General features: G+C 36.2%; 1 protein-coding gene across 7 annotated transcripts in view; it reads left to right on the plus strand.

Moving 5' to 3' along the window:
* LOC135224609 (palmitoyltransferase ZDHHC2-like) overlaps positions 1-18,631 on the plus strand; it is a 268,190-nt gene that overhangs the window by 176,298 nt on the left and 73,261 nt on the right. For 6 of the 7 annotated variants that reach the window (XM_064263775.1, XM_064263777.1, XM_064263776.1 and 3 more), the window contains exon 10: positions 12,697-12,801. The exons of the other annotated variant lie outside the window; for it this stretch is intronic. In XM_064263775.1, the coding sequence (XP_064119845.1) occupies positions 12,697-12,801 (105 nt within the window). The remainder of the gene's footprint in view (positions 1-12,696; positions 12,802-18,631) is intronic. 7 annotated transcript variants of the gene reach the window in all.

Here is an 18,631-nt window from a genome sequence, read left to right on the forward strand (position 1 = left end):
CCTCCTCCCTCCTCCTCGCTCCTCCTCCGCCTCCTCCTCCTCCTCCGAGACAGGTTTGAAGGTCTTCGCCTGTTAAGCCTTCTTGGGGTTCTGCTTCAGGCTAAGTCTAACAAGTAGCATCCCTTTCAACCTGTAGGCTGACAATTCCGCACAGGACAATTCAGCGCCGACAATTCCGCGCCGATAATTTAGCACATGACAGCGCAAAGACAATTCAGCGAAATAAAGCTAAAGCATGGAAATTGAGAAAATAGTGATCAAATTAGTTTTTATTTGTAAATTATTTTTGAAATTCAAAAAAAGAAATATGATATTTATTGAAATAAGATATTGAAAATTATACTAATTTATTTCTGATTTGGCGATAGAAAACAAAACTAACTACTTGCAGTTAAAAATATTGGTAATAATCTAAGATTGTTTACACTTTCAACCGTCGAACAATTGACGGTTGTTATTTATGCTATAGCAACAAGCGAATGATAGTTACTGGTATTCTTCTAAAATTGGACTGGATGTCCTTTCCTTTTCTGGAGCATAGTTTTTTTTTTACAAACATTCGCTGAGCTAAAAAAAAATAAATAAATAAAAAAAAATTGCCCCATGGAGCAGATTTTATTAGAGAAAGGTCGTGATCACATTCTATTATTCATATGTTCTGTGAAGGATGTGGAGTTTTTGAAATTGGAGCAAGACAACGCAGAGAAAAGGATACTGAGAATCAGAGCTGGACACGACGATTCCAGAAAAAATAACAAATTATCAGAGAACAGCTAAGACAATAAAAACGCCAGTTAGTAAATATGGGAATCGAGCAAACAAAATGCAATACTTACAAAGTAAAAGCTACCTCATGAATTGCAGAAATAAATTTGTATGAATATTTTTGTACAGGAATATTTTATAGTATGTCATTTCAATAAATATTTTTGTCTACTTTTTAAAATTCAATGTTGCAAATATAAGATTAATTTGATGACTGTTTTCTTAATTTCCAAATATTTATTTTATTTCACAAAATGTCCTTGTGCTGAATAGTCCTTGTGCTGAATTGTCTCAAAGCTGATTTGTCACTAAGCTGAATTGTCCTGCGCGCAATTGTTGGTGCTCCCTTTCAACCTCGCCCCTGCAAGCCTTGGAGGTGCTCTAGAGAAAGGGGCAGAGGGGGCTGTCAATAGAATGGGTGCCTCTCCCTCTCCTTTGCCATGGGTAGGGAGATGCATGGCAGGCTAGTGGGCCAATTGGCGGGATTATGGAGCTGAGAAGTGTGTAGTAGATGTGCTGCGGGTGGGATATCTACTGCCATTTGACTTCTCTCCCCCTCCTTGGACAGACCATTTCTCAGTCAGACATGCCCTTACAATTCCCTGAAGTTCTTAGTTCTTCGGGAGGAAGTGTTGAAAATGCTGGACGAGGGTGCGATAGAGGTAGTAATGAATCCTTCTCCAGAGTTTGACAGTCACATTTTCCACCTTAAATCATTTTGTCTGGAAGACAAGGTTCAAGAGGGAGATGCCACGGACAGTGTTGGCATTAGTGAGGGACAATGACTTTTTACTGTTGATAGATCTAAAGCACACTTACTTCTGGATCCCTGTTCATCCTTCGTCCAGAAAGTTTCTTCGCTTTGCTCTCGTGGAGAAGGTATTCCAATTCAAGGTCCTGTGCTTTGGGTTGACCCGTTCCTTTCAGGTGTTACAAGGGTCTTCTACCTTGTCTCAACATGGGCTCATGCTCAAGGGGTTTGCCTGTTGAGATACCTGGGCAACTGACTGGTCTTAGCAAGTTCCAGGAAGAAACTGCTGCAGGACAGAGATCATCTGCTTCGGTTTTGTCAGGAGCTAGGCATTGTAGTAAACCTAGAGAAGTCGAATCTCAATCCCAGCCAGAAAGTTCTTTATCTAGGTATGGTTAAAGATACAGCAGCGTTGAGGGTTTTCCCATCATACCAGAGGTTGGAGATGTTGCAGTTAGTGGCACGCAAATTCCTATCACAGCCAGAACAGCCGGCTCACCAGTGGCAGGTTCTTCTGGGGATTTTGGCTTCTCTCGAGAAGTTGATCCCTCATGGCCGTCTTTATCTTCAGTCTCTGCAATGGAGATTGAAAGATTCTGGTCCCTGGCAGGAGATTCCCCTCTTCAGAGAGTACCTCTGTCTGAAGAGGTTAGGAAATATGTTCGTTGGTGGTTGGATGATCAAAATCTTGTAGTAGGTATCGCTCTGAATTCTCTCCCTCAGGACTTCCTTCTGTTTTCAGATGCCTCTCTCACAGGTTGGGGTGCTCATCTAGGGACCTCATCACGTCAGGCGTTTAATGTATGGAAGACGTTGCTACAAATCAATGTCTTGGAGTTGAAGGCAGCTTTTCTGGGTCTGAAGGAGTTTCACGAGAATGTAGAGGGCATTCAGCAGTTCTGATGTCGGACAACACCACGGTGGTCGCTTATGTGAATAAATGGGGGTCTGGTGACAGCACCACAGTGGTTGGTTATGTGAACAAACAAGGGGGTCTGGTGTCTCACCAGCTCCATTCATTGACAGTCGAGTTAACCAGTGCGCGATCAGCAACTCGGTGGAGCCCTTGGCCAGAGACATCAGAGGCAAGAAGAGTGTGGTCACCAACAAGCTGAGTCATCAAAACCAGATCCTGGGCACAGAGTGGCCTCTGCATCAAGTTGTGGTAGACAGGCTTTTTCAGGTATGGGGAAGGCCTATGTTGGACCTCTTTGCAGCTCACTTCAACAGAAAACTAGACGTTTACTGTTCGGTGGTCCCAGATCTTCTAGCTCTGGCGGAGTATGCTTTCCAACTCCCTTCGGACAACCTAGAAGTGTATGCCTTCCTTCACATTTTGCCTGATCAATCAAGTGCTGAACAGGGTGATGAGTTCTCAAAATCTCAGGATGACATTGGTAGCTCCCCTGTGGCCGCAGGCAGAATGGTTTCCGGACCTTCTGTACCTTCTGTCAAAGGTTCCACGAGAGATTCCCCTGTGGCGGCAGCTTCTTTTTCAGCCTCACGTCGAGAGGTTTCAACAGTCAGTAGAATCCCTGTCTCTTCATGGATGGAGACTATCAAGTATCTCCTCCGAGCGAGAGGTTTTTCTCTGGAAACAGTAAGACATGTGTCCAGTCATCTGAAGAAGTCTGCTTCAGCAGTTTACCTGGGGAAATGGGCAGTCTACTACGATTGGTGTCGTCGACGGGGTTTCTCTCCACTCAAAACCACTGTTTAACGTATAGCAGATTTTTTGGTCTTCCTCAAGGAGGAGAAAGGCCTTTCAGTTTCTGCTATTCAGGGGATACAGAGTGGCGTTGAGCTTGGTGTTGAGTCTGAGAGGCATAGACGTCTCTTCATACTTGGAGATCTTGTTGTTCAAGGGTTTCGAACAAACCTGTTCTCCAAGGGAACTTAAGCCTCCGGCATGAGATGTTTCACTTGTCCTTAGAAGTTTCACTAGAGCTCCTTTCGATCCCTTGCATCGTTCATCGAACAAAAACATGATGCTGAAGACAGTTTTTCTTCTGGCCTTGGCTTCTTCGAAGAGAGTGGGGAAACTTCATGGCCTAAGTTATGATGTGAAACATACCAGAGGTTGGGGGTATGGGACCTTCGAATTTGTCCCAGAATTCGTGGCCAAGACCCAGAATCCCTCGGTACATGATGACAGATTTGCCTCTTTTCCCACTCCATTTTGAATGACTTGTGGACGATGACCCACAAGAGCTCTTGTTGTGTCCTTCAGAACCCTACGTTGCTATCTTAAAAGGACTTGACATCTCAGACCTGGGTGTCGTAGGCTTTTTGTTAACACAGGTCGATCCAAGAAAGAAGTTTCCAAGAACACTATTTCTTTCTGGATATGTGAGGTGATCAAGCAGGCTTATTTGTCTCTTAATAGTTCTGTCACTGAGTCTGCGCAGGCTAGAGCGCATGATGTTAGAGGTATAAGTTCCTTTCTGGTATTTAAGGAAAATTTTGCTGTTTATAGAATTTTGAACTCTGGTACTTGGTTGTGCCAATCCATGTTCACCTCATGTTATCTAAGAGGTGTCGCCTACAGGTCTTTTGACACGTTTTCCTTAGGTCCTGTGGTGGGTGCCTAACAAGTTGTGTCACTCATCCATTGCCCTTTACCGGGCAATTTTGTATCTTACCTAAGGTATTGTGTGGAAGAGAGAATGAGTGAATTGGCTGGTCTCTTTCTTTCTCTTTGTTTCTTTCTTCATCCTATGGGTGGGTTGAGGAATAGACATGTCATATGCTGGACTGGTATGATACAGGTGAGTAAGGTAGTCACACTGGTAGTTAATTTTATGTAATTTTGAAATAATCAAACCCACTCTTCTGTACCAAATACTCCGCTCTCTGGCAAAGCAAATGGGAGTTAGTAGTAATAGCAAGTCCCTGTGATCATATGGTTTGTTATTGAACAGTCAGAATTTTCTTTAGTTCCCTAGATGCAATGAATCTGCTCATGTATCATTGTATTGCAACCCAGATGGCTGAGTTGTTAGATATCAGTTTATCTATCTTCTCACGGGCATTGGTCCACCTACTTTAGAACTATTTTTTTTGTAGGGAGGTGGTCAGGGGAGTTAACTCCCAGCTGGTTTAGGATGTCTGTACCTCCCTCCAAGTATAAGTTTATCCTATTGTTAAGACTGAAGGTTTGTTCCCCATATGAACAAATGACAAATTTTAAATCAATTTGTATTTTTCATTGCTAACAAACCTGAGGTCTTAACGTGTACTGCCCACCTATAGCCGCCCCTCTCTGCATTTTCTCATCTGGGTTGGGAAAAAGACTGGGCCTTCACTTCGTACATGCAGGCATCGCCAGATATCACAGATTCCTTGCTTTACAATCTCAGATTGTTTTAACCGGTTATCAGCTGGCATTTGGAAAATATCCTATTGTTAAGTCTCAGGTTTGTTAACTATCAAAAGTACAAATTGATTTAAAATTTGTCATTTTTCAACTGATTTCTTGTCCCATTGTTCTAGATAGTGATTGATTGGTTTATGATAACTTGGGCATGACAAAAAGTCAGCAACATCTGGAGTAGGTTAATACCATAAGTATGCCATACCATGAAGTTTTCGTTGAATATTCATGCAGAACATACAAACCTGTCTCTTTATAATAGCTTAGAAGTATGACTCAGTGGTGTAGTTAAGTTACTAGGTAATTGATAGTATGTACTGTACTGTTTATATTGATTAGATTTCTACTTAGAAGTTTTAATGATTACTCTATGGTACCCAGAGGTGACGTCTTAAGTTACAATGAAGGATGAACTACTAAGAAGGAAAAAATATTTGCACACAGTAGGATATGTTAAAAAAAAAGTAGGGAAGCAATTCAAAGTATATACAGTGTAACGTGCTAAAAAGAAGTTTTAAAATAAACATCATAAATAAAAATTTGATACAGTATTCTCACACAGCAGGATATGTTAAAAAAAAAATAGGGAAGCAATTCAAAGTATATACAGTGTAACATGCTAAAAAGAAGTTTCAAAATAAACATCATAAATAAAAATTTGATACAGACACCACCTTACTTACGAACATTCAACCTACAAAGATTCAGAGAAACAAATGGGATCGCAAAATTAGAATTGTGTTCTGAGCATTCCCCTTTTGCCACCCATAAGTTCAGACTTTGTTCTGCGTGCCTGTTCTATAAAATACATTACTGTATGTACAGTGAATTGTGTTTTAGGATGAAAAAACAGACAATACTGTATGTGTTGACTTTAGACTCTACTGTACTTATACAGGCGTGAAGAGTACAGTAACCAACTTACAAACAATTCAACATAAAAATGGGTATCCAGAATGTAACTTGTTTGTAAGTAGGGTGGTGTCTGTAGTTTACAGTGAATCTGGACGTTCCATTGAAACCTCATGGAAATATATTGAGAATATTCTTCATTACAAAAGTTGAGTGAAGAGTAATATGATCAAATTGTTTTACCTGCCATAAGATTTTTCATTATCATACAACTAAAGTTAGCCACATTGAATTACAGGTAGTCCCAGTTATCGGGTTGGGTTCTGTTCCTGCGGGTGTGCCAATAGTAAATGAAAACCACCATTGACCAAAACTCAGCGATTTATGGAGCCATAATGGCCCTTATGGCGCCATGAGCACCCTGCTAGGTATGTTATGGCACCGAAACTATAACTTGGTCCATTATGGCGCCATAAATTGCCAATTTTGTGGCACGACAAGAACCATGAAACTGGATCGCCGGTAACCAAGTCCGCCAATAGCCGGGCACTGCCTGTAGTTTGTTCTTCTCTTTTGAGATTATAATTGACCCATTATGATTACTAAGATATACAGTCCTGAAAGTAGAGACTAAATTGCATTACAAAAATATATTTTAAGTATGACTGTTCTGATATCAACCATTAGTGAATCATGAGTTGCTGCTTCAAATATGTTAAAATTTTATTAAATTGCCTGTATTTTCAATTAATATTTTTGATGTATTGTTATGGTTCAACTTTTGTTTGGAAAGGTGTAAGTATAGAATATGAAGATTTATGGTCATGGGACAGAGGAGATATTGCAATATGGATGAGGAAGGGGATGTGAGATCTCATATTGAGATAGTTGAAACAGGTGATGAAATGGTAATGGCATGAAGAATACAAAAGGAAAGTAGTAGACGTGAAGTAGCAGAACGGTGACCATAGCAAGCTAAAAAAATGTTTGTGATGATGATAATATGGTTAAACTGCAGGGTTTAATAGTATAGGAACAAGATGACTTAATTCTCAAATGCAGTATACTCAATTTATAATTGGACATTTATCCCTAAAATTTAGCACCTTAGTTTAACAGACTGGAAGGGTCTAACTGTCTATTACTTAATAAAATTCTGTTAAGTAACAAACACCCTATATTATAGTTTGTCCTGTAATATTTCTAGAGATTTTATAATTGACAGCAGTTCCCATTAATTCCTAACCTGTCCTAACCTGTACTGAACACTTAACATTAAATTTACAGGCTTTAGTTATAAATGTATCATATCGTGAATGAAGGCAAAACAAAAACTGTTAATAATGTAACTTGAGTAAGAAATCTGTTAACTTGAGGTCTGTTAAGCTGAGGTGTTACTTTGTTGGGGATTGCTTGCTTGTATATGGCTGAAATTATGGCAGTCATTGCTTAAATTTCATGGTACTACTGTAGATTGCACTGGCTGGCAGTGAACATTAGTTATCCCCCCAAAAAAACTGCAAGTATAATACTGATTACACAAGTTAGGTGGCTAAGATTTCATATAGATGATTTCAGGAATTGATAAATTTCTTTATTTCAACAATCTTAAAACATAGTTTCTCAATAACCAAGTCAGTTTATAAGGAAAGGTCCTTTACTGAAGGAGGGATAGTGTCATATTCTGTGGAATGCATGTTTCCAGGAAAGAATATTGACAAGTGAGAACCTTGTTGAATTCTGTTAACTAGAGAAGGACAGTGCAATTGTTGGAAGAATTATCATAATAATTATCATAATAATCATCATTGACAGGATACAAAGATTTTTATACCTTAACCCTCAATGGACGGATTGATCCTCAGGAATAGTAATAACAGGTGTGTGGTGGTGGACGGATTAATCCTGTAGTTAAACAATGTTACGCGCCATCAATTTGGAAAGAATTGGACGGGAAAGAGGTGGCAGTACTTTTATAGCCCATACATTCACTTGTGGCAATTTTTATATACTGACCAAGATCATGGGTGTGGGTGTCTCAGGGCTTCAGTAGTGCTTGTGACTTGAAGGGGGAATGTTCTACGTCTTTCTCATGTGACGTCTTTTTGTAAATTTGCTCATAAATATACCAAGGGGTTGCTGTTGTTTTTTGTTCTTGTCTTTTATGATAATATGTTGGTTGTAACTGTAATTTTACAAAGAAAATTGCAAAGAAATATTAGAAAAAACATAAAAGTAAGAAAAAAGTAGGTGAATCTTCGCTCTCTGTAAATTTACATAAATATTTTTCAACAAATATGCTAAGAATTTGTTGTTGCTTTTATTTCTTATCTGTTTTGATATTGTGTGAGCAGTAATTATAATTTTACAAAATAAAATAAATTTATTTATTAGAAAAGACATATATAAGTTGGTAAAATTTACAATTGTCTTGTAAAAGAGGCCCCACAAGGGCCTGTAATAGTCATTTTCAACTTCTCGTAAAAGGTAGAGATAATTTTTTAGAATATTTTTTCTTTCACCATGTGCATTGGCATATCTTCCTTTTTTCCTTGATGTTTTTGTAATTTGGCCAACCTCAAAGTTTACCCAGCCTGAGGAGCTGCATATTGATATAGTTACCTGTCTAGTAAGGGTTAAAAGGTTGATAAGTATACTGTACCAAAGAGATGGGCATGAGAGTAGAGATTACGCATAATGAAACATATGATGTCTTTGTAGGGAACACCAATGAAAAGCTTGAGTTTTGGGAGAGGAGCACAGAGACCCTGGGCAGGGGCATACCAATGGTTGTATCATATAGGAGGATTATGGTTAATGTACTGAATACTGTAATATCATTAAAATAAGTAGGAACATAGCACAGCAATACTGCCAGTTATGTGGTTTCATTTTCTGGTGCTTTCAGCTTCACTGAGGTTTTTGTTGAAGATAACAGAAAAGTAAAAAATGACACTGGGTTTTGCAACTTGTTGGTCAGTAGTTAATGTTAAAAAGCCATAAAAATACAAACTTCAATAGAAATAGGTGCTAAATCACATAGAAATGTTAGTCATGTATAGGCAGTCCCCGGTTACCGGCGGGGACTCCGTTCCTGAGGGTGTGCCGATAGGCGAAAACTGCCATTAACCGAAACTCAGTGATTTATGGGGCCATAATGGCGCTTATGGTTCCGATAACCGGTTATTGGAGCCATAAGCAGCTTATGGCGCACCATGAGAACCATTATGGTGCCGATAACGAAACTTTAAAAAATAATTTCCTATATATGACGTTCAGCTGTAATGGTGCCGTGGTGGTGCTTTGTCTGTTCTCAACTGTGCTTTCATCTGTGTTATTTGCATTGTCTCGTTTTCTTTGAAGTTGTGCTCACCTTATACATGTGCAAGGCTATGCAGTATATAACAACTTCCACTTAAGTTTTTCAGAACATTTTGGTGATAGTGAACAATGATGATGATAACGCTACACAAACACATTTAGTTCTTGCCGTAGAGTGCACAAAACACAACAGATAAATGTTCACAAACTGTATGGTATTATTCTACAAATGGAAGTGGATCATCAATATCTTCACCCTTTTCAATAATTTTTTTTTCTTTTTTTTTTTTATGGGGAGTGGATGGTTTTGTAGGATTATGATGATGGGGTGGAGGGAGAGGCTGGGATTCTAGGTTACTATCATGAAGTAATGTTGAGTTCTGTTCAACTTTTATTATTATTATTATTATTATTATTGCCATATTTATATCTGGAAGAGGGCTTACAGCAGTTTTTTGGTGATTTTTCATTGGTTGGGAGTGGAATGATTTATGTGTGAGAGTCTGGCTGATTGATGTAGTTGCTGGTCAGTTGATGCTCGGTCCTGGCAGTTTTGGTCATTGGGGCCTGCTGCCCAAAGTAGTAACTCAGGAGACCTTTCTTCCATAGCCCAGTGGTGTGAGTAGTAAAGGATATCTGGGTACTGCATATTGGTGCATATTAATAACATTATGGGATTACTTGTTGGATTTGTGCCGTGCAAAATTTAGAAAAGGTTCTTTTGATTTTGGTGGCTTTTCTGTTCAAGTAACAATCTTGGAATAAAATAAGTTTAGGTATTACTGCATATGACTTTTTTAACTGGATTTTCTAACTTTTGCCAATGCACAAATTTATGCAGTGATTTGTTTTCTTTTAAAGTTCTTTGCCAAATTCATTAAGGTAACTATGAGGTACATATATGATGTAACCTGTAAGTGTTTCCTTGATTTTGAAGTTTTTCCTTGGTCTGCAAGGGAGGTAGTTTGTGGAAGTTTAATAGGATTGTATATGGACTTAAAATATTGATATGGAGCTTCTATCTTGGACAAGCAAACAGTGTATTGGTAGTGAAAGAAAAATATGAACCTAGGATTGCCAGAAGAGAAGTAGGTTTTGGCAATTCATCGTCACCTGTGTACAGAACCAATGATGAGAGAGATATTTGAAGTTATGGTAAAGCCTCATTTGTAGAAAGTTCAGTAAATTACTGTAGGATTATTCTGTATGTTACTAGTTGTAGAATGTTAGTTACTCTTGATGCAGAAAGTTTGAGAATTAAAAGTAGTTAACCAGACTAGTGTGGATTGTAATTTCATAAATACTATAAGGTCTTTTGAATCTAGTGATTAATTATAAATTGGACAAAGCACTAATTCAAGTATACCTGTGAAGGAATTTGATTGCAGTAGAGAAGTTAAAAGTGGAATTTTCATGGGTAAAGGGCCTTTTGGTGTGGAGGGGAAAAATTCTGACAGTAAACAGTAAAAAAAAGAGAAGATAGAGCAAGAGCTTGATATTGATTATTCTAGAGCCTGGTATTCATTATAACATTGCATGGTGTATAAAAGATTGAAAAAAAACTAAATTGAGTGAGTAGAAAGTTTTGAAATTGCTTCAGAAAAGAATGATGTAAGTCTGTTGGTGAGAGTTTAAGATATAGAGAGATATTTACTTGAAATGGTAGGGTAAGAAAGTAATTTTATAAAGACCATAAAGTTGCTACAAATTTAGATGAGTATGTGATGGGAATTGGTTAATTGAAGATTGTAAATTATATATTTAAGAAAAAACAAGGGGGCATACACCAAGTTGTTAACCAGAAGTCAGTTATGATCTCTTGGGAAAGAGAGTAAAGCTCAAGATTACTTATAAGCACAACACCAGGTAAAATTAGTGTTGTACATATTTAGTTTGAGAGAACCTTTTCTCAGTAATTGTAAGTAATACCAGGAAAATTATTATAGCCAGAAGTGTAACTTGTCTATAATTACATAGGTACCCTATATCAGAATCATTTATTCCTGCAGCAAAATGGAATTAATTTGTTATTGCTAGTTCCTTGAAGGGAGGTATAAAAATCTTTTGGTTTTGTATGTTATTGCTGTGAAAGTGCTGTTTGTTATACCAAGGGATTTGAATACTATAAAATATTCCCATTTGATGAATAGTAGTTCGATAGGTATTGCTAGGTGAAGTAAAGAAAAACTATAATTAATCTTAATAACCAAGACAAAAAAGCCAAGTTTATAGTAATGTTATTCATTGGTCGCAGTTCACTAACTAGTCAAGATTTTGTGAAGCAGCACCTTACAGGAAATTTTTACTAAGCATAAAATGCCCTGCTAGGTGTGTGTGTTTTTGGAAAAGATGTTAAAAACAGTAGACACAAGATATTGATGAAAGAATGAGTATTCAAAGGTTCTAAATCTTAGGTAAATGTGGGCTGTAAATCAGTGTTTTGAGCTTAATATTGTATGCATTTGCACAATTAAGGTTTTCTGTAGTCGTTTTTGCTCCTTTGGAATATCTGTAATCTGTCTTGATAGTAGCATAAGTTATGTTTTGGTAAACGATATATGTTAGCATGTTCCAGTACAGTATTCAGTATGCAGAATTACGTACACAGTACAGTACTTTGTTTGCACATTATTTTGATTGATGTTTGTACCCTTCGTTAGGGCAGCTGTCTTTTGAATTCTAATCTCATTGCATGACCCAGTATGATGATAGTATCAAGATACATAGTGGTATGTCCTTAATTACAAAACTTTTTCGTTAAGTAAATTTGAAAAAATTGAACAGAGGGATTTTCAATTTAGAAAATTGAGTTAGTGTTGATGAAAAGTGTATTGGCAATATTTATATGTAAGGTATCAAAGAAAATCTAATCATTCTTCATGTGCAGTACTACTCCAAACTCCCCATAATACTCAGTAGTATCACACTTTTCCAATGTCTGTGATCATTTTGAACTTGATGTTTATAATAGTGATGTTGATTAATGGTAGTAGTCCCAAGTTTGACAGATTTGAAGATGTTGCAGGTGTTTTTATTTTCCTATGTGTCAGTTGATATTTTTTGATTGTGTGTGCTCTGAAGATATCAGTGATATGAATCACCTGCCAGTCTCTTCATTCTGAACATATTGGTGTCAAAGAAAGTTTTGTGTAATTTTTCACCTAAATCTTAAGAATTTGATTTTCTTATTCCGTGTCTTCAGGTTGGTGTTCCATAATGATATGCAGCACTGAAGTAAACTGCCAATGATGTATGTGTATATTTAATCCTACATACTGATGACATGTGAGACAGTGGGAACAGTTTTCTGCTGTTCAGTAGTCTGAGTGCATTTGATTGGTACTGTAACTACTTCAGTGATAAATGTTGTCATCATCACCTCTATGCATAATATAGATATAGTCATATTGATGATAATTCTATGATAGAAGTCTTTTTTTTTCTTTTTTTGTTTTGTTTTTTGCTTTGCAGTCATAGTTGTTGGTCAAGATACTTTTAACACTCCCTCACATGTCTTCTACAGATAAAGAATGACATTAGTTTTCATCCTTGATTACGTAAAAGCGTCTGTAACAACCTAAACCAGTAGTGGCAGAGTCCTTTAAGAATGTGTGATCTTTTGTTGTTATTCTAGTCTAGGGGACGGCGTAAGTTACCCAGTGCGCGGCCAACCACCTCCTCCATCTGCCACTACTACCACTACTACCCCAGTGCAATCCTATGGCAGCACACAGACCAGGTAGAGGTTATTCTCTTTTTCCCATCCGTGCATTGCCTCGGGAGGGCTCCATAATCTATCTGTCTCTTCCTTTCTTTTATTTATTGTATTTTACAATAGAACCCACCATTCACGTTGCTCTTAGTTATATAATTAATTTTCTAAATTCCTCTTAAAGTGTTGATTTCATTACCTATTAACTTCTTGATTATCTTTTGTTTTTTAACTAACACAACTTGTGTTTACTAGTCATCTGTGACTTATCTTTAAATACAGTAGACCCCAGTATAGATTGTGGACTGCATAATGAATGTGAATGCTTGAATTGTTATCTGGTCTTGGATGTCACAGGGCTTTTGAATTATTGTGCTTAGTTTTTTCATGTGCTGAACATAGTTAAACCATTCTTGCTGGTGGAGCTCCAAACTGTCCTGGAATTGTGTGTTAAACTCGTTAGTAGAGCATAATAAATATCGAGTAATTTTTTAACAAAATAGGGCTTGCACTTTTTACCTCTTGAAGATACTGTACTTAAATTAAACCAAGCTATTTTGCATTTGTAATTTAGATTTCCAATTCATATTAACTTGTGATTACACACAAGAATGGTAGTCTTGACCTTTTCAACCTTTACTAGTAAATAGGACAGGTTATATCAAAGTAAGTGGCTTAAATTCCGTCCTTGCCAAATATCTGAATTGGCTATAGGGAGCTTTAACAAATTTTCTGCGTTGTGAACAAATTATATTGGAGATTTATTTTTTTTTTAATGCTTGGCCCTTGTTCATGAAATAACAGTTGGTTTGCATGATGAGATGACATAATCTGACTGTGAGTAGATGACAATTTCTCTCTTTCCCTTTTGCCCCTTAAGCCTGATTTTCATATTTTGCTTGCAGTAGTTTTCTCTATACATGACGGAGGAATATAAGTTTATTAAAGTTTTGAAAAAATACATAATTTGTATTATGAGTGATTTACTAATTGAAATATACGTAAGAGGACTAATTCTTCAGTGTTTAATGTAAAGAAGAAACAATGAGTTTCAGATTATAGTACATTAAAGTTAATGGTAGTAGTCTAGTATTTTTATCAAGCCTATTTCATGTTTTATTTTTATTAAATAGTATAAGACACCTGTGTGTATATGCATTGTCTCAAAATTCTTCAGGATATTAGAAAATTAGAAAGTGAACTTAATTTCCATTATAATAGGCTAAATATATATTCCTCAGTAGTACCTTAGACCATTGTTACATTTAACTTTTGACATGATGTAATTTGCCTCTAATTCGGTACAAACCCCTGCAAGGGGCATGGTTATATATCTCATGTTTGGTATAACATTTTTGTTATGAAAGCAAAATTGTGAGGATGCATGTAGTTGTGAAGATGACCCAGTTGAATCTTTATTGAAAGCTCTTACTTCTTCCTCTAGTTAAGAGAATGATTTTTTTTTCTTAGTTACTAGGCTAAATGAATGGATGCCTGTAGTTTTGGGGTCTACTGTAATTTTTAGATTTTACATTAGGAAATTCAACTCCTAAAGCCTTTTGTAACATTACTCTCTTCTTTTGTTTTATGCTTGCCCTGTGCTTGTGGTTGTCTTGTGCAGTGTAAAAAGCATCTGTATTTGCTTGACAGTTAAGCCTGAGCTGCAGATATTTGGTATTCACTACAAATACATATATGATGTTATTGTTCAGAATTTCCAAGAAATGGTATCTGGAGTATATATTTCTTGTACGTATTATAATTTGCTGAGCATGGTGGCACATAATTGCTTAGTACTCTTGTAAGACATTTTTATGAAATTGAAAATAACAGTTTTGTTATTTTCATGTTTTTCCTTTTATTATCATGTCATACGCTGTCAGAAATGATCGGTTTACAGAAAGACCCTTAATAAAGAGTTTATTCACTAAAGAAAGTATTATTGTTTTTTTATAATGTAGGAGTTTCTAATTTAGTAGATGTTGAACTGAATTTAGGAGAGAAATGAGATTCACATTTAAGTAAAATTCAGTGTCAATGAATTTCAAACTAGTTAGATACAGGGAATTATACCCCACTTTAGACAAAGTGAGTGATCATGTGGTACTTACAAGAGAGAGAGTTTATATGGAAACATATACCATGATCTAGTGTAGGCTTGCCTTAATTGTTTAGAATATAGTAATCACATTCCATACAGTACAATGCAAGCATTGTTCTGGGTGGGTATAGAATTTTTATCTAATCTTATTTGTAGTAAGAGCACTTGTTTAAGATATGCCTCTCAAGTGATTCATTTTGGCACAGTAGCTGCTTTGCAGATATCAAGAACTTTTGAAAGTTTTTTACGACCTCACTATAAATACGTGAAATAGGAGAGAATAAGTGAAAAAGATTATAATGTATCCCATAAAGGGTAGTGACATGTCCCGTACTCGCTTAGAAAACCCCCCCTTCATTTTTTGTAGGCCAGCGGGTATCAGAGTTTATGAACAGGTTATGTGTCAAGTTGTAAGTATGCAGTGAATTTGCAGTGGGAGGCTGCACTAATATTTAATGTTGTATTCTTTTGAGGGAGTCCTTATCTTATTCCTAGATGGGAAATATTTTCATGAGAAAATAGGTCAAATATGGCTCTCTGTGACTTGGTTTAGTCAAATATAAATTGTCAACTCCATTACTAAAAACTTTGAATTATATTTTTGAAGAATATTGAATGATGACTGGTATAGGCTATCACTGCAACCCTTTTCAGAAGTGAATCAGACAGTGGAGCCATATAAGGAAAGTAGGGAATACCTGATACAGGCAGTCCCTGGTTATTGGAGGGTGTTCCGTTCATGGTGGGATGGTGATAAGCAAAAATAACCATTAACTGAAACTTGGCGATTTATGATAACCGGTTAATGGTGCCTCTGTTAGATTTGTTATGGTGCCATAACTCTTGGGCTGATAACCGAAACTCGGCGCGATATGGCGCCTTAAATCCAGATCGCCATTAACCGAGTCCACCAATAACTGGGGACTGCCTACTTGGCTACATGTTCTTGAATGTTTTTGAAAGTTTAGTTCTTTGAAGTTGTATTGTAATTATGCCAGTAAGTCTTTCAATTACAGTGGACCCCCGCTTATTCGTGGTTTGGCAGCCACGGATTCAGTTATTTCTGGATTTTTCTGTGGAGCATTTTTTCAATAAATTGTTGAAAATTTCGTCATTCACAGAGTTTTTTTTCAAAGAATATTCACTGATTACTGTATTTTCATGTTATTTTTTTACTAAATACATTTTTTATAAAGATGTATTTAGTCACCAAAATAACATAAAAATAAGCATTTTTAAGCATTCTTAGAGGGATTCCAATGTATCATGGGTTTTCGGTAATCGCTGGTGGTTGTGGTACCGAACACCCGCGAATACCAGGGGTCCACTGTACAGTAATAACAGTAATCCTCTTTTTAAAAGTTGTTAGAATACTTCTGGTAATTCATATAAATAAATGATAATTGAGGGCGAAGGAGAAGAGTATACTTTAGGTGGTAGCACAGACAAAAATTATTTTTGGCTTTAGAGAATTTGGCCAGTGTAAAATGGTATGCCTAGACAAATTAGGGTGAAATGTCAAGTTAGTAATTATAGGAAAATTTTAAAGAAATTTATTTATAAAATAAAGCAGCATAAAAAGAAAAGTATAAAACTTGCATAAGATGATTATAAAAATCATCATGGTTCTATTGATGTTACTCTATGCTATATCTTCCTTGCTGGATTACAGTAATTTGAGTATATTGTACAGTTGTGTGGTCAGGTCTTTGAATCCTGAGATATTGTACCTGAAGATAAAAGTCATGGTTGGGATATGTACCTTTGGTCTATATGCGTACTATTTATATTGAGCTTATGTAAACTACACTTATTTCACTAGAATGGGGTTTTTAAAATATTTTCAATTTCATTCTTTTATATTGAAGTGGTGAAATGGTTTGTTTGAGGCTGATTCAAGTCCCTTCTTAGATTTATTTTGATGAAACTAGCACTACTATTATGGGTGATGATGCACTACAGTAGTATATGATTGTTATGAGTTTAGTGGCAATTGTGCAGTGGGTAGATCATTGTGGAAAATTTTTGAATGGTGTTTCTGGTACTCTAGTTGGAAATTAGAATTTTTATTGCATTTATGTAAATAGTAAATAGCAGTGTAATTTTTTGTACCATTATTCTCCTAATAACTAGTAGTAGTTAATAATTAAGATGTAGTTCTCTATAGCACTTCCCTTTACGTATATATCACTGCTGTTGACATGTTCATGTGGTCAGTACTTAGAACTTTTTTACATTTGTTATACAACCAGTGAGTTCTTGGACACTTGAAGTTAGGCTGGTGATAGTGATGAGTGTAAAAAATTCTCACTTTGACATTTTAAGTTTCTCTTCATTTGTAGGAATGAAATTTAACCGTAAATATGCAACAGCTGTTCACCTTAGTAGTAAAAGCATATAATGGGTTCCAAAGATCAGCTTAGTTATAGTTAGGTATTGTAGGTAATGTTGGCATCCTTATCTGATCTGCCTTGAGAGCAAAATAATTTTAACTAAAATCTTGTGAGAAGCAATTCTCTCTCCTTCAGAACCAGACAGCTGGGGTCTATGTATATATTGTAAGAGAACCAAAATAGATTTTTGGAATTTAATTCACAACAGCTTATGAGATATCCACTTTACTTAACTGCCACATTATGATAATTTCTTGCATTTTGTGGAGAGGTCTCATAAAGTGGAGTAGAAGATAATGGAATTACTGTTAGCTGTGGGATATCTTGAATATTTAGGTGTACGTATGTTATAGAAGTAAAGTCCATCTTAATTCGGGTAGCCCTGTGCGAGATACAGATGTTTACTCAGTAGTCTGGTTAAACTATTTAATAGTGATAATTGCCATCGTCATCATCATCATCATCATCATCATCATCCAGCCTACAAGGTTTTTCCACTTTGAAAAAGGCCAGAATTATGAAGTATCTGATGGCTTTGAGTTAGTGTGAGAGTTTTGCAAGTTCGGGCATATGCAGATATGCAGAAACTAGTTATATCATTTGCCATACAGAAATAATTGTAATTTTTTTTAGTTGACCAAAAAAAACAACAAAAAGACTAGCAACAAATCAGAAGAAATTAAGTTTCGGTAATTTATTTTCTTGCATGGCCCAAGATATTAGGTTACATTGATTGTGATTTTTTTCATCATCTTGAAATAACTGTAAAAGTTATGGACCATAGTGATTTGGGAAATTGATTAACTTTTTCATTGACTATTTGCTCTAATACAATGTTTAGGACTTGGTCTGCTGTCATATAAAAGTACTAATATTTCTGTATTTAAGTTGGCCTTTTATCGTAACTGTTGTCTTGTCTGTAACTCAGAACTAATATTTATAACCATTAATCAAGGGGGAATTGTAATGGTAGTTAAAAGAAAGTTTATCCATTGTATCTTGCAAGGAGTACATAGGACTTTAAAGTATATTACATATAGTTTGTCACTAATTTTATACAAGACATACTTTTCAGTTATTAGGCATTTAATGTGAAACTCAGAGAGTCTTGGGAATTACTTTGAACCCATTGTGAATTGTGGACCAACGCTGACTGAAATTCAAACCCAAGCCTCTTATACTTGATGCATACAGCCATCAGGTGAGAAAAGAACTGATTTTGAATGTTACACTTGTTCATATCAAATCCTGATTTTGTACTTGAAATTGAAATTGACAGTATCCATATTGATAGCTCAGTACCAAGTGTCATAAATAATGTGTCATAAGTCTTACTCAAAATGTCTTTAAGTTCGGATATGAA

The sequence above is a fragment of the Macrobrachium nipponense genome, chromosome 12 (genome assembly GCF_015104395.2).
Source record: "Macrobrachium nipponense isolate FS-2020 chromosome 12, ASM1510439v2, whole genome shotgun sequence".
NCBI lineage: Eukaryota > Metazoa > Arthropoda > Malacostraca > Decapoda > Palaemonidae > Macrobrachium > Macrobrachium nipponense.